The 18,275-nt window shown below is 40.4% G+C and overlaps 1 protein-coding gene across 2 annotated transcripts in view; it reads right to left on the bottom strand.

Moving 5' to 3' along the window:
• LOC119430536 (homer protein homolog 3) overlaps nucleotides 1-18,275 on the bottom strand; it is a 62,998-nt gene that overhangs the window by 8,611 nt on the left and 36,112 nt on the right. For both annotated transcript variants that reach the window (XM_037697959.1, XM_037697960.1), the window contains 3 exons: nucleotides 11,859-11,867; nucleotides 6,923-7,059; nucleotides 3,370-3,526 (listed from right to left, as the gene is read on the bottom strand). In XM_037697959.1, the coding sequence (XP_037553887.1) occupies nucleotides 3,370-3,526; nucleotides 6,923-7,059; nucleotides 11,859-11,867 (303 nt within the window). The remainder of the gene's footprint in view (nucleotides 1-3,369; nucleotides 3,527-6,922; nucleotides 7,060-11,858; nucleotides 11,868-18,275) is intronic.

The raw sequence follows: 18,275 nt of genomic DNA, 5'->3' as shown, positions 1-18,275 counted from the left end.
TATATATATATATACACACACATATACATATACATACATATAGATAGATATATAAAGGCATTTTAACTCCTTCCCACACTCTTGCAATATTCTATAACAATGTTTCTAAACTCAGAACGCTCTAAAAGATCACAGCATGTCATGAACTCAGCTCTCTGCCTCCGGCTGCTCTTTCGGCCACGCCCACCTCTCCGCTGCAGAGCAGATATGACACGCTGCAGGAAGAAGCTTCTCCTGCAGCTGTGGGTTGCACACAGGTGCAGCAGGTACTAAATAATTTTAAATAAAAATTCCATGCCCATCGTGTGTCTCATCCCTCAATCAGCCAATTGTGTGTCATGTCCAATCTTATTTTGAAAAACCGTGATAAAGGAAGTCCGTGAAAAACAAACCACGAAGTAACAAGGGACTACTGTACAACTTTTATGTTGTTAACTAAATAAATCTGAACAGAGGTCAGAGTTAGCCCAGAAAATAAAGCCTGGTTCTGCCTCTCCGCTGGATGAACACATGGGAGAAGCTGAAAATGAAGAGAGAGAAAAGGCCGGGCAGCCAGCTTTTATGTGGTGATTTATCTCCTTCTTCTAACTGGGACAGGGTGGGGGGGTTAAGATGGGCAGCATAGGGTGTCCTGTCCTGGAAAATAAAATAAACACACTCCTGTCCCTCTCAATACCCCACTGCCAAACCCTGGAGGCCTGTTCTACTTCCTGCCACCTGGTTGACTTTGCTGCAGCTCGGTGTGTGTGTGTGTTCGTGCATTGGGAGGTAACCTTCGCCTGGACTTGCGCAGACATAACAGATGAAACCCCGAGCTGGGCTGACGACGAAGGGCGAGTTTCTGTCAGTTGTGATAACGTTTTGCTCCAGACAAGCAGAAGTGTCCCACCAAAGATGCTTTGTTAAGCCTGACCAGGGGCAGAATTTCCTCTCTCTAAATTAAAGATGAAATGTCTGCGTTCGGGCCCTGCGATTATCACGGGAGCCTGTCAACAGAAATATGCCACGGAGGGGAGCTGGATGACAAATGAATCTGCAGTTTGAAGCAGTCTACAGGGAGGTTTTACTGCGATACTCGCACGCTGTACAAAAAAAAAACAGGAACATCTGCTTCACGAGTTTCTGTCTGAGTGGTCATATAGGACAGGGAAACCAAGTCAGACTGAAGCTGAATGTACTTTACATGGCTTTAAATCAGACTGCCTGCATGTTTCAAACATACAGTCAGAGTCACGGTGACGGTGGATTATCGTGTGACAAGAGGAAGCCTCGACCCTGAAGCGACAATCTGGGATTACGTGAAGGAACCTTAGTCCAGAAGTTCTAAAGGATGCTTGGAAGGGAATTTGGATTCTATTAATATCTTATCTTCCCATCAATCTGGCTTCAGGAAACAATACAGCACAATGACCGCTTCGTTGAAGGTTTTTAATGATGCTGAAGCATAAGCTTTTGATACTGTGGACCATGACATCTCATGCCATAAATATTGGTTTCTCAGATCACATTCACGGTTGGTTTTCTAATTATCTCTCAGGCCGAAAGCAATGTGTTCAACACAATGGTACTTTTTCCAGTTATTTAACTGTCAATAATGGTGTACCACAAGGCTCAATGTTAGGACTCACTCTCTTTTCAATCTACATAAGTAATGTAGGTCAGAACATTCCTGATGCGCTCTCAGGACATTATTACCTGCAGTGTCCCCTCAGTGCGGACTGAACTCAGTAAAAGGGCCTTCTCCTACTCCGCTCCTGTAACCTGGAACACCTTGCAAAAAGATCTGAAACTGTCGACTTTGACCTCTCTAAGGGATTCTAAACAATTGTTAAATTCAATGCAGACTTCACCACTTGCTCCTGTCAAGGGCGGACGCTTTCCTTCTCCTCTCCCTCCTCCGATTTGCTTTGCTCTGCTCTGTCCTGTCTGTGAAACTGCTTCAGAGCCTCTCTCTACATATCTTCCGAACCGTAAATTTTTGCTATGGATCTGGTCAGTTGGTCTCTCAACGCAATTGATAAAATTTTCTCGACGAGAAGACAAGCTTCAGGCAGCCGACTTCTGAATTTGGCTCCCTGGCTGGCCTTGACTGGCCACTTTATCTCAATTTGTCTGGAGGCCGTGTAAATCAGATGCTCTGCCCCCTCCCTTCACCTTCCACCGAGGAAGTCTGCAGACCTATCAGAGGGACTCGGCTGAATAAAAACTGTCATCATTTCAGGACTCTCGGATTTTCTCTGGCGCTGTTCCAGGTCGACCTCGGCACGAGAGAGTTTACGGATCTCACCGGAGGGAACTGACTGCTTGTTCCATTCTTATCAGAACTCCTACAGTGCCTCTTTGGAGTGTCCTTGACACGATCACCATTCTTGTTGTTGCCCCTCCCCTGCAAAATGTCTGCGTCACTATGTGCAAATGTGCGCAGTGTTTTTTTCAATATCAGGCTCTTTCTCCTCGGTCAAGGAGAAAGAGTTTGATAGGAATTTTCTTTGCCTCTAAATCCTATACATGTGTCACTTTCATTACTTTTTTGTCCGTCTAAACAGGTCTCACTTGTAAATGAGTCTTTGAGGCTCAATGTGATTTATCTGTCTAAATAAAGGTTGAATGAATAAATGTAAAATGCAGACATGTTCCTGTTTCTAGTATTTTACCTTGTTTCATAATGTAGCTTGATTTTATTTTGTTTTGTGGCTGTTTATTGTTGTGTGTACCTTATCTGTGGTTTTGTCTAAATCAGGTCCTTGTGACTCAATGAAACTAACCTGTATAAATAAAGGTTGAATGAAGAAAAAAAAAAATAATACAACGCACTGGCTGCCAACATCCGAGCAAACCTTTGTCGTAAAACAGGAGGTGTTAAAGGGTTAAATGTGGTTACAGCAAATGTTGATTTGAAGTAGAAAGTCAAAGTAAAAAATTAATTTTGTTCACTGGTTTTGTTCTAAATCATAGTCAAATCTTGACTTCTTCATGTGGACAAAAGACTTTTGTCCATGCAACACAACAACATCTTGAATCAAACCTTTGAATTTAATTTAAAATCATGTTAAGAAACAGGTAACCATGGAAACAACCCAGATGCTTGGTGCTTCTCATTAAAGAGACGACCGGAGAACTTGATTACAGGCAAAATTTGTTGTAAACAATCTTTTTTTTTTATTGTTTTACAAGCCAGTAATGTATTTTTTTGTCCAATTAAAAGATTAATAGAGCTCATCTTTAATTTCCTGATGCTCAGAAAGCTTTTCATGCAACATTTCCATTAAAGCGTACAGGTCCTTAATGTGAGCTGTGGCCAGGTTAAGCATCAGTCAGTGTTTGCTTTGAAACAGCGAGGGTGTGTTTGTGTTTTTCACATGCGGGCACCTGATCTCTGAGGCGATCGGTCTCCTCCTGGTACTCAGCCAGCTGTTTCTGCCACTGCTCCACGCTGCTGTTGGCCTCCTGCAGCGCCGCCACCAGCTTGGCGTTACTGTCCTGCAGCGTGAAGAGTTCAGCCTCCAGATTGATCTCACACATGGACCTGAGCAGGAGCGCAGCAAAACACAAACATGTCATTACAATTATCTGTTCATGTCACTTAAGACACCTGGTAGGTGAAAAAAAAACCCAGAATTATGAGGTAATGGAGTGAAACATTTCTATTATTATCCACCATCTGCCTTATTAAAGTTTATGGGCATGTAATGGGATTAAGAAATTAAAAGTCAGCTTATTTCAGTAGATTTTGATTAGTCTGTGCTGGAGAAATAACAACAAACTTTATTTTGCTTCTGTTTTTGTGTAGGGCTGTTGTGCGTTCAACAAAACATGAAACAGTAACTGAAAATATTGTTTTTAGAGCAATTATTTTATAATACAGGTTTGTGTTTAGTTTTGAAGTTATTTAATTTATAATGCTGAGCAACAATAAGCGAAAAACACCTTGAACGGCTGAAAACGACACCGCCAGGCCACATATTAAAAAACTACAAAAGATGGGTAATGTTTTTTATTCCTGCGCAAAAGATCCCATGAGCCGATAAAGGTCAGGATTCAGTGGGAATATGTAATAAACCAGAGAGCCTTCGGCTGAGGGGATGGAGTTGAGAAAGCAATCTTTGCCATGACGACTATACTAACAGCTTAGCGATCATAAAACCATTCACCATAGCAACAGAGGAGAAGAGTCTGCATAGGCTTATAAAAATCATAAAGCACACGTGTTGGGATAATCGGCTGTAAAGAACAATTGGGGGATTTTCTGCTTCCTGTTTTCACAATAAGTGATCAATAACGTCCATCATGATTCAAATTAAGTGCTTTGCAGCAGTTAAGCCCCTGGGTGGTCTCGGTCAGAGACACATAAATGTAAAATCTATACGTAGTGAGAAAGCTCTTGCTGCAAGGCTACACAACTGTCACAATCAGTTGTGCAAAAGCTGCAAAGCACGAGTCCGTCTGTAGCGTGGTTTCAAGGCAAACAGCTGTTTTTATTTTGTTTGGATGCTTTCAATTGTAGGGAATCAGCTTTTTATGCATTATGAAATTCAATTTAATACTTTATTAACCCCAAAGGTAAATTAAATGTTGTAACTCGTTATCCTAGTTTCATTAAGAGTTGTTATAGATACTGATGGCTGTCGGCAGGAAGGATCTCTTGTAAAGGTCCGTCCCACAGTGGATCCGAAGAAACTAGCTGCAGATGCTGTCCGATCCGTCCACCCAGACTTTGCTGGCCTCTCGGTTCACTCGGGCTGCAGGACCGCCCAAATGCTGGGCAGAACTCCCAGAGCGATGGCCACTCCTCCCAGCAGCCTGCCAAGCTCCTCGTCACTGTGTACAGTCGGCTGCAGGTGCCGGAGGACGATCCCAGTCCTTCTGCTGTCACGAAACACTTTTCTTGCCAGTTCCAGGATCTCCTTAGGTGATCTTAGGATCTCAGTGGTCAGGCACTCGAGCACAGCCATCACGTAGACGGGAATGCATCCACTGAGCCTCCTTTTCCAACTCATTTCAGATTTGGGGCTGTAGTTGAGGTATTATTTGAGCTTTTGAGATGTTAATCAGCTGCTCCCAGTTGTAAAAAAACATATTGTTGTTATGGTTACACATCATAACAAATGTCCAAATGTAAAAAAAGTTTCAGTGAAAGTCCTTCCAGCTGCATAGCATCTGATACTGGGGGGGAATCATCCGAAAAAAGTGATTTACATCCAGAAAAACAGGAATTAAAGTTTCCAAAAGCAAAATCTCAGATTGAATATAACACTCCAACATGCAACCACCTCGAGTGGCGCATTTCTAGAAATGAAAGTAAATTGTTCTTAAGACCAGTTCAGAGTCAAAAACCAGAGCCAACGCTTCTATGGGTGAGATCATTTGTCTTGATTTTCAGTGGTTTCAGTCAAACTCCCATTATTTCAGATCTGTCCGGTCTTGCTGCTGCAGTGCATATATCATCTGTCCATTTTGTACTTGTATTCAATCTGATGCTTTAATCCAACGTTCTGCCACTGTACTCTCATTTTATCTGAAATAGTTCTGCTCATGCACTTCTGTCCCTGTGTCACAAGTTTTTTCATTCACAAGTCTCACGGGGATCTGTATGCAGCACAGATCTTATTTCCTTAAGGGCTTTTAGGTCACATGAAGTGATTTGACTCGACCCAATTTATGTTTTGACTTTTGACTAAAAACACCAAATCTAAGTGGTCAGATAATTTAACGTAAGAGGAGATTTTTTTTTAAATGTGCTGGAGCAAATCTTGGTCAAGGGGTTGGTGCTACATATATTGCCCTAGATGTCCACAGTAAGGGTTGAGTGGAGCTCATTTGCAGTTTTAATTGGCAGCAGCAGCTTTAAAGTCAGCGTGAACAGAAAAAAGTGTGAAACATGAAAGGATATTTGTTCAATTTTATGCATTTTACACATTTATGGGCCCAAATCAGTGGCTTATCCTGGACTGCTCAAATCCTGGGTCGCAACATAAAGTGGAAGTCAAAGTGTTCTGAATAAAATAAATGCATCTAATGTTATGCTTTGAGGATTAAAGTGTGGTTATGAGTAAATGCTAAAACAGTCACTTGCATGCGAAGCAATATAAATATACCGGTACACGATTTTACTTTTATTGTTTTAAGCCACAACTGCCTGAACAACCCCCAACAAAATGAGCTAAACCTGAGTGAATTTAAAGGATGTGCAGCAACAAACTGGTGTGGTTGTAGCTGAGAATCAAACATGAAAGAAACTCCAAATGTTGCTTGTTGTGCGAGTTATTTTGGCAAAAACCTTCAGACGTAATCCTGTTTGTCTGCTTTGAATGAACCACTAACTGGATTCTGATGAAACATTTTGAACTTTAGCAGTGGAGGTGCATCTAGAATCCACTTCAAGATGTCCTCCAGAGCTAATCAACGTTAGCCAACATGAAAAAGGCGGCAGCTCAGTCGATTTGACAGACATCGAGTTATGTGGTATTCATTATGTACACGAGATAAAACATTACTTTATTTTCAAGGTTGGACAAAAACGCCAGCATTTTCTCTCCCATACGCATCAGCTTTATGTGTCTGTGTACAAATATGATGGTTTCTAGTTGTTATTTTTGTTCAGTTTGCATTTTCTACAAGTCAAATTACGCAAGAACGAATGTTGCCTTTATGTTGGCTCCTGTAATGAGAATGAAGTTAATCAGAAAAACTTTTTGTATCAAAGAAAACCATTAGTTTTCCTCTGGAATAACTTGTGTGCCTGACAAACAAACTGCAACACTAACCTTTTTTGTTCTTTTTAAAAGAACAACAAGAAAACATGCAGATATTAATATTTTAAACGCGGTAACAAATGAACTTTTTGCATTTTAATAATTTACACATAAACATTTTCCGCTCTGGCTGAACCGTGCCTCCCCTGAAAGTAAAAACTCGTCATTACCCTTCGGAGAGCATCTTCTTGACCCTCTCCTTCTCGATCGTCAGCTCCACTTCAGCACTCCGACTGCGGAACAGCTTTTCCTCGCCGGGCCCGTTAACCGACAGCAGCGGTGGAGAGTGGCGCTCCTCCGACAGCTCCTACAGAACAACAACCAGAAAGAAGAAGCCACAAAGACTTCCTGATGACATGAGCTCCACTGTAGAGATGAAATCAACGGCAGAGATCAGTCGGACCTCGAGTTTTATTGAGAACATTTTGGAAAACTCTGAAAAGAGAAAAGACAAGACATACTTTTCTACTTTATGGACTTATTGGCTTTTGAGACTCTATAGAAAACTTTTTAATTCTGTTTTTGTTGTTTTTTACGTTTTCTATATGGATCTTATATTGTGTCTGAAATAAAGTAAATGATGATGATGACACCCCATTTTGCATATAATATTTAAAAAGAGATCTTTGGATTATTCTGTCCTGCACTGCAAGTTTTATTTAACGTCAAATGTCTCCTTTAACATAAACTGCCCAATATTCAGGTTAAAGCTCAACATTTTTGGGGGCAATTTATCGTTTATGAAGCATTCACACTATTGTGATCCATTTTTCTTCTGCACGTTTTTACGTCTTTCTCATTGCAATTTTTGTGCTATTTCAACAAATCATGACATTCAGCTCGTTCAGGAGAAGGGTGCTATGACTTTTGGTATTGGTGCACCTTTAGCTTTTTGAAATATTTAGCCTTTTCTGCCATTTTTTTTCCTCATAGAAAATGAATTCAGCTCATTTTACATCCTTCAAATCTTTAGATCTGTTTACAACCTTTTACTGCTCCTTTCACATTTTGTTCGGTTCAGCTTCTTTCAGCTTCCTTGATCAAATAAAAAAAAATTCAGCTACTTTCAGCTGTTTTTCAGCTGTTTTGTGATCCTTTTATATTTTTTCTGCTAACTACAACATTTTCGTGCTTTTTCCAACTTCTTTCTGTTAATTTCAGCCTGTTATGCTCCTTTCAGCTTATTTATACAAGTTTCAGCGTTTTCTGCTATTTCAACTACAATTTAGCTGTTTTATACCAATTTTAGTTTTTCAGTTATTTCCTATTTTTTGGCACTCATTTCAACTTTTTTCATCCTAATTCACCAAAAATGTGCTCTCTCCACTTCCTTCTGGTATTTTAAACTTCTTTCTGCTTTTTTAGCTACTTTTCAGCTGTTTTTATGCTCATTTTGGCCTTTTCAGCTAATTCCACATTTTTTTGCACTCACTTCTGCTACGTTCAGCCTAATTAACTTATTTCTGCTAATTTCAGTGTTTTTCTCCTTTCAGCTCATTTCTGCTAGTTTCAGTTATTTCAGATACTATTTAGCTGTTTTATGCTATTTTTTAGTTTTTTCAGCTAATTCCACATTTTTTTTTACTCATTTCAGCTCTTTCCACTTGATTTTGGTAGTTTAAGCTTTATTCTGCCTTTTCAGCTACTTTTCAGCTATTTTTTTTCCTTGTTGCTAATTTCAGCTTTTTAAAACTAATTTCATAATTTCTGTGCTCATTTCTGATTATTTAAACCTAATTCAGCTAAAATGTATTATTTCTGCTTTCTACTACTAATTTAGGCTTGTTCTTCCTTTTCAGCTAAAATTCAGCGTTTGTTTTAGCTAATTTCAGCTGTTTTTCAGCATGTTCTTCAGCATTAAGCATTCACGCTGCATTTTCGCAGGAAATACAATTTCTCTAGTTTTATGCTGAGTGCACGGTCTTTGTGAAATTAAAGGCTGTAATATTTAAGTACAGAAAAAGCACCGAATCTGAATATTGTGAATTATTAAAATAGTTTCACTTTTGTTGTTTTGGCCCATAGTGCTCCTCAGGCCTGTAGTCGTACATGCAGGAGGAGAGCAGGGCTGGGCTCAGTGTGCGGGGTGCTCCAAATGTCCCATCTGGGCTCCTGTAAACAGGCTCAGAGCAGAACAAGCTACCATGTGTGCAGGCCAGCTGTTTCTGTCTTCATCCAGCCTCACAGACCTGATTGGACTCAACAGGAAATTACTGATGTGCAGATTGTGGGTCTGTGGACTCAGCTGTCTGCAAGTTACAATTAATGCACGTGGCTGTCGTTCTGCAGCAAGAAGGTAAGACATTACACATAATTCTAGTTTCCATAAATAATTATACAAATGTCAGTCTAGTCTAAGTAAAAACAAATACTTATTTCTTGGGTGAAATCTTTAACTTGACAGTCAGGTAGAAAAATAAATAGTAAATAAAATAATAAATAAATAAATACACTTTTAGAAATTTGGTATAAAACTGTTTATTAGTTTTTATTAAGTATATAATTTTCCACTATAATGTACAAAGTTTTTTCTTAATCTTGAACTAGAGTTTGTGATAAAGTTTTATTGAAGTCTAATCATTTGCTTTGCGACAAAGAAAACTGCCTGAAAAATTTCGTTTTAATTTTAAAATAATGGAGGCAAAAAATGCAGAGTGCTTAAAACTGTTTCATTCCATGGAGTTGTAGAAGTCTGACACTTTATTTGTTTCACATTAAACTTGACAAACAGTCTCACACTTATGTGTTGGGGATGACTCTTAGCTACTACCACGTTAAATTATAGCCCAAGAAGTGATTGAGTTAGAGCCATTCTTGTGGTTATGGTCAGTTAGCTGCGGTAGCCATCTTGGATTGGTTTGGCTTCCAACGTTGATCAGTTTTTATTGTTGTTAGCTCAATATCTGTAAAACTAATTGAAATATTAAAGCCTAAAACTGCTTGACTGTGCATAGGACAATTAAGTAAGGGGTACTGTGCATTGTATATATATATATATATATATATATATATATATATATATTTAAAGAAAATCAAGCAATTAAGCAATTAAAGTATCGTATTTTTCAGACTATAAGGCGCACCAGATTATAAGGCACATTAAGCAAAACAAAACCACCACAGGAACATTTCCTGCCTTTTTTTTTTTTGAGCGTCATGCACCACACAAAATCGGTTTGAGAGCACAACCAGAATTAATACACAAGTCGCACCGGATTATAAGGCTCACTGTCGATTTTAGAGAAAATTAAAGGATTTTAAATGGTAAATGGACTGCATTTATATAGCACTTTTCTATCTTATTTCAAGATACTCAAAGCACTTTACACAACAATCTGTGTCCTCATTTACCCATTCACACAGCTCTACTAGATCTCTACAAAGCTAATTGAACAAATCATTCTAAAGAGACTAATCAGAGCTTTATCACATTCAAACACCGACACACATTGGAGGCAATGAGGGGTTCAGTGTCTTGCTCATGGACACTTCGGCATGTGACTGCTGGTGGATTCGAACCCCCAACTCTCTTTTTTTAAGTGCACCTTATAGTCCAAAAAATACGGTAAGCAATTCTTTTTGTTTATATTTTGAAAGTTAAATAAATTACCTCCAGTCTTATTTGCTGTATGAAAAAAATAGTCAATCAGGACAGAAACACTTAGAAAATAACCATGACGATGTATTTAATAATGTAAAAACATCCAGAGATATGAAAGTAACCTGATGCATGCTCAATAATCCAGGTAGAAAAATCTAAAAAAAGATAAATCTGGTCCTCTGGACATTCAAAAAACAAAACAAAGCAAAACAACAAAAAAATGTAGAAACGTTTTGGCTTTCATCCGAAAGACTTCCTCAGTCTGAGGTGCTGTATTCAGCTCAGTCTTATAAATAGCACCTTCTCAGAGTGGATCAACCAGTTTGCTGCTGACAACCAAAACCAGCTGCTCACATGCTCAAGAAGGACCATCAGCCTAACGATGGATCATTAGCGAAAGAAACTTTACTTTGTTCTCTTTTTCTGAGAACGGACAAATGGTGGTGACTAATCAACTGACTGATGCCAGCTATTTATCTTTCTTGGCTGTTTTAGAAACGTTAATGAATGAATGCACAGCAATGCAAAGTAATAAAAAGAAAACCGTAACATTATATTACAACACGCAGAAAGCTCCAGTCTAATCTGCTTTCATAGTTTTCGTCCCCGCAGACCAGAAAATTCTTCCTGTAAAAGGTTTTTGTGAATCTTTCGCCTGAATTAGAAGCTAAAAGTTTGCTCCAGCTCACTTTTTGAATATTTGCTGATAAATTCGCAGAGGCACATTTTCTGAACAACCCGTCGTCCCGTTTCATTTTCCTCTCTTCAACCATCACCTCACTTTCTTACCATCACACCCTGCACTGTACGAAGAGCTTCTATTATTAATTTGAGTGAGCCCGACCGCCACTCCCCTGAGGGCACGGCTTTATTATCTTTAGCTCAGCAAATCTTTATTTTCTTTTGGATACGAGTAGAATTAAAAACACACAGCCGAGTCGTATGGATGGTCTCTGAGGAGGAAAAAGAAGCTAAATCTAAACTGAGAGGATTCCAGCTCGGCCTTAAAACCAATGGGTCCGCTGTGTTGTATTTATGAATAATTCATAAAGCAGTTGACGTTTAAGTCATACATAAGATTATAAATTTACAACAGCTGATTTTATTTTTATACATGTTGCTCCTTGACAGGCTGAGCGGAAACACTGGAGATCAAACATGCAAAAGACTGATAATAACTCGTAAGTTAGAAAATAACTCAAAAAAAAAAATCCTCCGTGGCTGATTTCTGCCTTAATGTGAATAAACTGTATACTCAAGATAACATTTTAAGAAAATCTAGATAAAATAAGCAGGAAGTTGCCTCATTTTGTGCCTCTTAAATAATTTAAACGAGTACACTGCTGTCTCCTTGTGTTGCAGCAGCACGGTGAAGCTCCGAGTCGGCTTTAATCAGAAGAAAGACCAAACACTGAGCTCGATACGCTGCACGTTAACGCTCTAAAACAAAGTAAACCTTTGTCTCTGCTGCTTGAATGCTGCGTGGAGTTTCTGTGTTCACGTACCTGCGAGAGCTGAGTTGGATGAATATGTCCCATGATGCACCAGGGAGAGAAAAAGACAAGAAATGTTTATTAGTTTTTGGATCTTGGCAGATGTTTTAGCTTTAAAGTCATTTGTTTTTGTATGGAACAAGTGATTCACTTTAATCTTTTCTCTTTTGGATTTATCACAATTTTTTTTTTTGTTTTATTTTGGAAAGAGATGAAAGATAAGTAACATTTGATTTTATCTGAAAGGCAAAAAAAATAAAAAATGTTTCAACAAGGGGAGAACAGGTTCCACCTTCAAAGTTTTGACTGACAAAAGACAATTAACACCTTTTTTAAATTTTAAAAACATACTGGAGTGGATACTCTGCAGTGGTTCCCAACCATGGTCCTTGAGGAACGCCACCCTGCATGTTTTAGTTGTTTCCCTGCTCCAACTCACCTGATTCAGTGATTTTATTATTTCCTGAAGTTCTGCCCGAGCCTGTTAAGCACCCATCCATTCAAATCAGGTGTGTCAAAGCAGGGAAGCAACTAAAACATGCAGGATTAGGTTCCTTGAAGACCAGGGTTGGGAACCACTGCACGACTGCTGAAATTGCAGAAGAAGCTGAAACTCCTCAGTTGATTAAGCTAAAAGAAGCAGAAGACTAGCTAAAAGGTAAGATGAGCAAAACACCTGCTAAACGATGTCAAAGCAAATTACTAGCTAAAAACCAAAAGTAGTAAAATGCTAATTAAAAGTAGAAAACCTAGCTAAAAGGTAAAAGGAACAAAAGCCTATATAAAAGCTAACTGCAGGAACAGGCAAGCTAAAGGCTAAACTTAGCAAAATGCTTGCTAAAAGCAACAACATTTTAGCCATATACTAAAAGAAGCAAAAGGCTAACGAAAAGCCAATAACAGCAAAACTCTAGCTAAAAACAGCAAAATGTGAACTAAAAGCAAACAGTACAAAAGACAATCTAAAGGCTAGCTAAAAGTGAAAAGAATCAAACGGCTAGCTAAAGTAGAATGATAGCTAAAAATAGTTCAACTGTAGCTAGAAGCTCAAAGTAGCAAAAGGCAGCTAAAAGTGAAAAGTAGCAAAAGCTCAACAAAAAGATAAAAATAGCAAAAATAGCAAAAAGCAGCAAAAGGTTGTCCAGAAGCTAAAAGTAACAAAAGGCTAGCTAAAAGCTAAAATTAGCATAAGAAGACAAACATGGAGCAGGTATGCTGAAGCAGAATCATGCATTGAACTGAAGAGATCTATTTAAACAAGTAAAATATTTTTAAAAGTTACATGACCAAAAGCGTTACTACCTTTATGATATATAAATGTATAAAATGGCACAAAGTATCCAGAAGTAAATAGATTGTAAAAACAAACAAACAAAACAGGAAAACTGTGTGAAAGCTGATTAAAGAAACATATTATCGCTCAGAAATGAAATGATGCAAGAAAAATAAACAGTACAGTAAAAATCGATGAACTCCATGATACGTTAAAAATTAAGCAGCTTTCGGCTTTTTTCTCTGCACCGCTGTTTGTCTTAAGTGCAGCCACACTGTTTACTTATTTATCTCAGCATAAGTCCATATTTTTCACGCAGCTATACAAACCTCCATCTCCTTACAGTTTGTGCTTTATTTATTCATGTGTCCATGCAGACTTCCCTCCACTCACCTGTCCCACCTACTAAATACCACAGGCTCACACACACACGCAGCTCCAACTCTTTTTGGTTTGAATGCCGAGTCTGCGGTTTAAAATATTCATGTGTGGTATTCCTTCTAGCCTCTCGTTCCGCCTCAGAATAGATTTCATCACATATGAGGGAAAAAGAAGCTGTAGTGTGCTCATATATCAGCTGTTACCTGTCATAAGAAGGAGATTACACTGTTTATTTACACTTCCTGTCCAGTTTAGTGGTTTCCAAACATAAAACTTCACCTTTAAAATTATCAACATATTATGGATTCTTCACTTAGGACATAAAAAATCCAGCAATATTTGTGTTTAGACATCGATACGCCTGTCATTTGGACCAGTGGTTCCCAACACTGGTCCTTGAGGAACACCACCCTGCATGGTTTGGTTGTTTCACTGCTCCAACACACCTGATTTGAATGAACAGGTAATTAACAGGTTTCTGCAGAGCTTGAGGAAGTGATTAAATCACTGAATCAGGTGTGTTTAAGCAGAGAAACAACTAAAATATGCAGGATGGTGTTCCTCCAGGACCAGAGTTGGAACCACTTATTTGGACGACAAACGCTAGAAGCCAAAACCATTTAATGAATAACTTTTAGAGATTAGTTTAGATTTGTTTTCTAACCAGATTACAGCAGATTAAATCTCATTGCACTGAAAGTTGAATTAAATCATTTTACATCTGCTCTGATTTGTATGTTTTCCTCTCCTGCACAGTAAAGCTGTATAATTCAATTCAATTCAATTCAATTCAAAAATACTTTATTAATCCCAGAGGGAAATTATATAAAAAACATGAATTAGAATTTTTTTAACAAACATCCAACATGACGCACACAGACACGGGATCCTGCCTTTAATGACAGCGGGCAATAAATATAAACAACATAAACAATGTAATGTGATGTTACATCCAATATGAGTAGTATAACATCTATTTGCAAACAGCTACAGTTTTGTTGTCGAATTAACACTTAAATATTCAAGGGCTCATAGGAACTGATGGCTCGTGGGCCAGATATGGCCCTTTGGAGAAGTTTTTGGGCCCCACAAAGCTGCTAGTTCCCCAAACTGATTTGTCTGAATATAAAACTAAAATATGCAAAGCATCTCAGAGATACTTCCACACCTTGAGTCCTCCTCTGTTAAACATGACAATGAAGAGGAGGGGGTGGGTAAACATGCACACCTGTAAGCAGGTGTCTTGACCAATCCATCTGACCCGTGCAAAAGGCAGTAAGGGTGCAGAACAGACAGAAGACAACAGTTACAGTGGCATTAGCTAAGCATGCTACAAGTGTCAAAATGTCTCTTAAAGCCAAAATAAATAAATAAAAAGTTTTAGATATTGACAGTTTTGGAGCAAATGGACTGAAACATATTTTTGGTTCACTTTGCCAACAGCAACAAGCGTTTCATGAAAAGTATTGCTGTCATTAGAGATAACGTTGGTTACGTACTGTAACCCCAGATTCTATGAATATAAGCGTAGCCCTTTAAGGCCTTCGCTTTAGTGGGTTTATCCCGTTATGCAGAGCATAAGCACTGAAAAAAATTAGTCCACGCCCACCTGCTGTGTGGGCCCTACCCGGTCCGTATAAATTACGTTAAGAGCGGGAAATCGGCTCCCAAAATAGCTTTTTTCTTCAGCCATTTAGGAGCCAGTGAGGCCCGACGCTTAAAGGGCTACGCTTATATTCATAGAATCTGGGGTTACAGTACGTAACCAACGTTCTATGTCATATAAGCTTCGCCCTTTAAGGCCTTCGCTTTAGTGGGTAAAGGGCGAAGCCGATGTGGTCCTCGCCTCACTGGGTCCATTCGAACACAGTAAGAAGCGGAAGCTTGCCCAAAAAACGTCTTGTCACTCAGCTCCCCATGTGCATAACTACGCATCGCGTAATTATGTGCCATGCACAGACGCATGTTGTGTAGCTATGCGTTCTGACAAAGCATGAATACCCCGGAAAACTTTCAACGGGAAGAAGAAGTTGAAAAGAGGGGGGGGGGGGGGGGCATGAACCAACTGGTTCATGGCTGAACAGTATAAACAGATTAATGTCCATAAATTGATTATAAATCAATTGAACTGATTGGTAACAATAATCATGAACTGATTAGTGACAATATAACCAAAATCACAGACACGACTTGTGACTGATAACAACATCTCACACTGTAATGCATGCAGACAGAAGTGAGCTTAAACAGAGTTCCATGAGAACAACAATATTCATTCTGTTAGAGCACTAAGGACAGAATGTGTCATGGAACGAGCCGTTACATCACGTAGGTAAAAGCGAATAAATGAGCAGGGTGTTGACCATGCAGCCGCAGTGCAAATGTCCTGCATTGACAAACCATTATGCAGAGCAGTCGAAGATGCGATACCCCTGGTCGAGTGTGCTTAGAGGTTGACAGGAGGCTCTAAATCTGATGCTCTGTAGGCTTCAGAAAAGGCCTCACACAGCCAGTGTGATAAGCGCTGGATGGATAACGGCGACCTGTAGAAACATCTCTATAATGCACAAACCATTGTTGAGTTTGAAACGCATTGCAGCTGTGTGCGTTATGTAACACGTCAAACGCCCGCACCGGGCAGAGAAGATGAAAAGATGCTTCCTCTTCTGATCTGTGGGGGGGAAAAAACCCCTCCAACGATATCACTCTTGATTTAAAAGAGCTCGTGATGTTTTAGGCATAAAAGCTGGGTTGGTCTTAAATCAGCTGAGCTGCCCGTCAGCCTAATTCTAAGGCATGACGAAGCAACAGAGAGGGCAGATAAATACTTACCCTCTTAGCGGGTGTTAAAACCAGCAACAGGGCTGTTAAAAGAGACAAGAATTTAAATGAAACCTGATCCAGAGGCTCAATTGAAGCTTTGATCAGGGCTCGCAGGACCAGCGTTAAACCCACTGTGGAAAACAAGTGGGCGTGAAAACAGGCCTACATCTCTGTACACCTTTTAGAAACCGCTTCATCAGCGGGTGATAAAAGCTGTTCTGACTCCAAACCCTTTGTGGCAGGAAGAGATGGCTGCAATCGTACGTTAAAGCGTACTGAAAGCCAACTCCCTATCCATCAGCTGTTGTAGAAAAACAACACGCCGCTTAAAAGGCATGAGGTGGTCTCTAAACCTTCTCTGTGCACCAGCGCTGAAAAGCCGTCCCCTTGATGTGTACAGAACTGTGGTAGATGCAGCACGTGAATCTTGAATTGAGCACACTATCTCCTGAGGGAGACCCATCCTCTAAGTGGAACCGCTCAGCGGTCAGACCCACCGGTGTTGACCTATTTCTGGGTAACTCTTGGTCGCTCCTCCTGCCTGAAGGAGAGCATCCTTCCTCCATGACAGTTCCACGGCGACCCAACAACAGACGTTGCAGGCCTGGGAACCATAGTGCGTTCACACGCCGGGAGCCACCAAGGAGGGCTGTCAATCCCTCCTCTTGAACTCGGTTCATGGACCGTAAAAAACAGAGGAGGTGGGGGGGAAAGAAACGCGTAAAAAGCGTTTTGGGCCACCGACTGTGAGCAAATGCGTCCCCCCCCAGCGATGGATCGTCTCGCGGGCTCAGGGAAAACCGTAGTTGACATTGAGCGTTCTTCTCGCATCGCAAACAGGTCCACAGCTGCTTTGCCAACTTCTGCTGCGTCTGAAAAACATCAGATCCGGATGGAGGATCCGGTCCACATAACGTGGGCCGCCCTTGGACGTCACATCAGCCCCTCTGTTCAGAACATCGGATATGTAAACTGCTCTAATAAAAGCAGGTTTGATGAACCCAACTCAGTAGCTTCCGCGCAATGTGTAACATCTGGGCTGAACGCACACCCCCCTGGCGGTTTATGTACGCAGCAGTCACCATGTTGTCTGTGTGAATCAACACGTGTTGATTCTGTAGCACGGGAGCAAAAAGTTGAATCACATTCAGCACTGTGCGACACTCCAAAACATTGATGTGGGCTGATGTGCGGTGGGGCCACAGCGCCCCTACTGCTTGAGATAGGCATGTTCCCCACCCCAACCTGACAGAGACGCGTCCGTGAAGACTGACACGTGACGTGGATCTGCTGACGGGGACTCCCTCTGACAGAGCCAGGGTGTTTCCCCAGTGTCGGAGGTCTGCTCCCATGGAGGGAGGGACAGTGATCATCCGTCTCTTTTGTTTTACTGGATCCACACGCAGACGCGTAAACCACCTCTGGAGGCGCCTCATGTGTAACAAACCCAGCGGGACCACTGTGTGAGCTGATGACGTCATTCCCAACAGCTTCATGACGGAGACAGCTGTTACCACTTTGCCAGGTCTTACGTGGCGTAATTGGTTTTTAGAGTGTCGATTCTTGTTTGTGATAAACGAGCCGTCATGGTAATTGAGTTTAATTCCACTCCCAGATAACAATTATCTGGGCCGGGAAAATCGAGCTCTTCTTCCAGTTATGGCGAAAACCAGATTTAGCAGGTGTGATGCTAACACCTGAGCCTGTATCAATGCTTCCTGTCTGGAGTGAGACAGGGGCAGCAGGTCGTCCAGGTAAAAACAAAACCCTCATCCCTGCTTGTGCAGTGGATGCAGGGCTGTCTCCACACACTTGAGAACGTACGAGGCGCGAGGGAGTACCCAAAAAAGGCAACCTGTTGTACTGGTACTTCATCCCTTGAAAGGCGAAACGCAGAAATTTTCTGTGTTTTGGGATGATTGGTGTGTGAAAATAGGCATCTTTTAAAACGA

This window comes from Nematolebias whitei, chromosome 3, assembly GCF_014905685.2.
Source record: "Nematolebias whitei isolate Nwh7 chromosome 3, NemWhi1, whole genome shotgun sequence".
Classification (NCBI taxonomy): Eukaryota; Metazoa; Chordata; class Actinopteri; order Cyprinodontiformes; family Rivulidae; genus Nematolebias; species Nematolebias whitei.
Note: the sequence above shows the minus strand (reverse complement) of the source record. Positions and strands in the feature narration are given on the sequence as shown.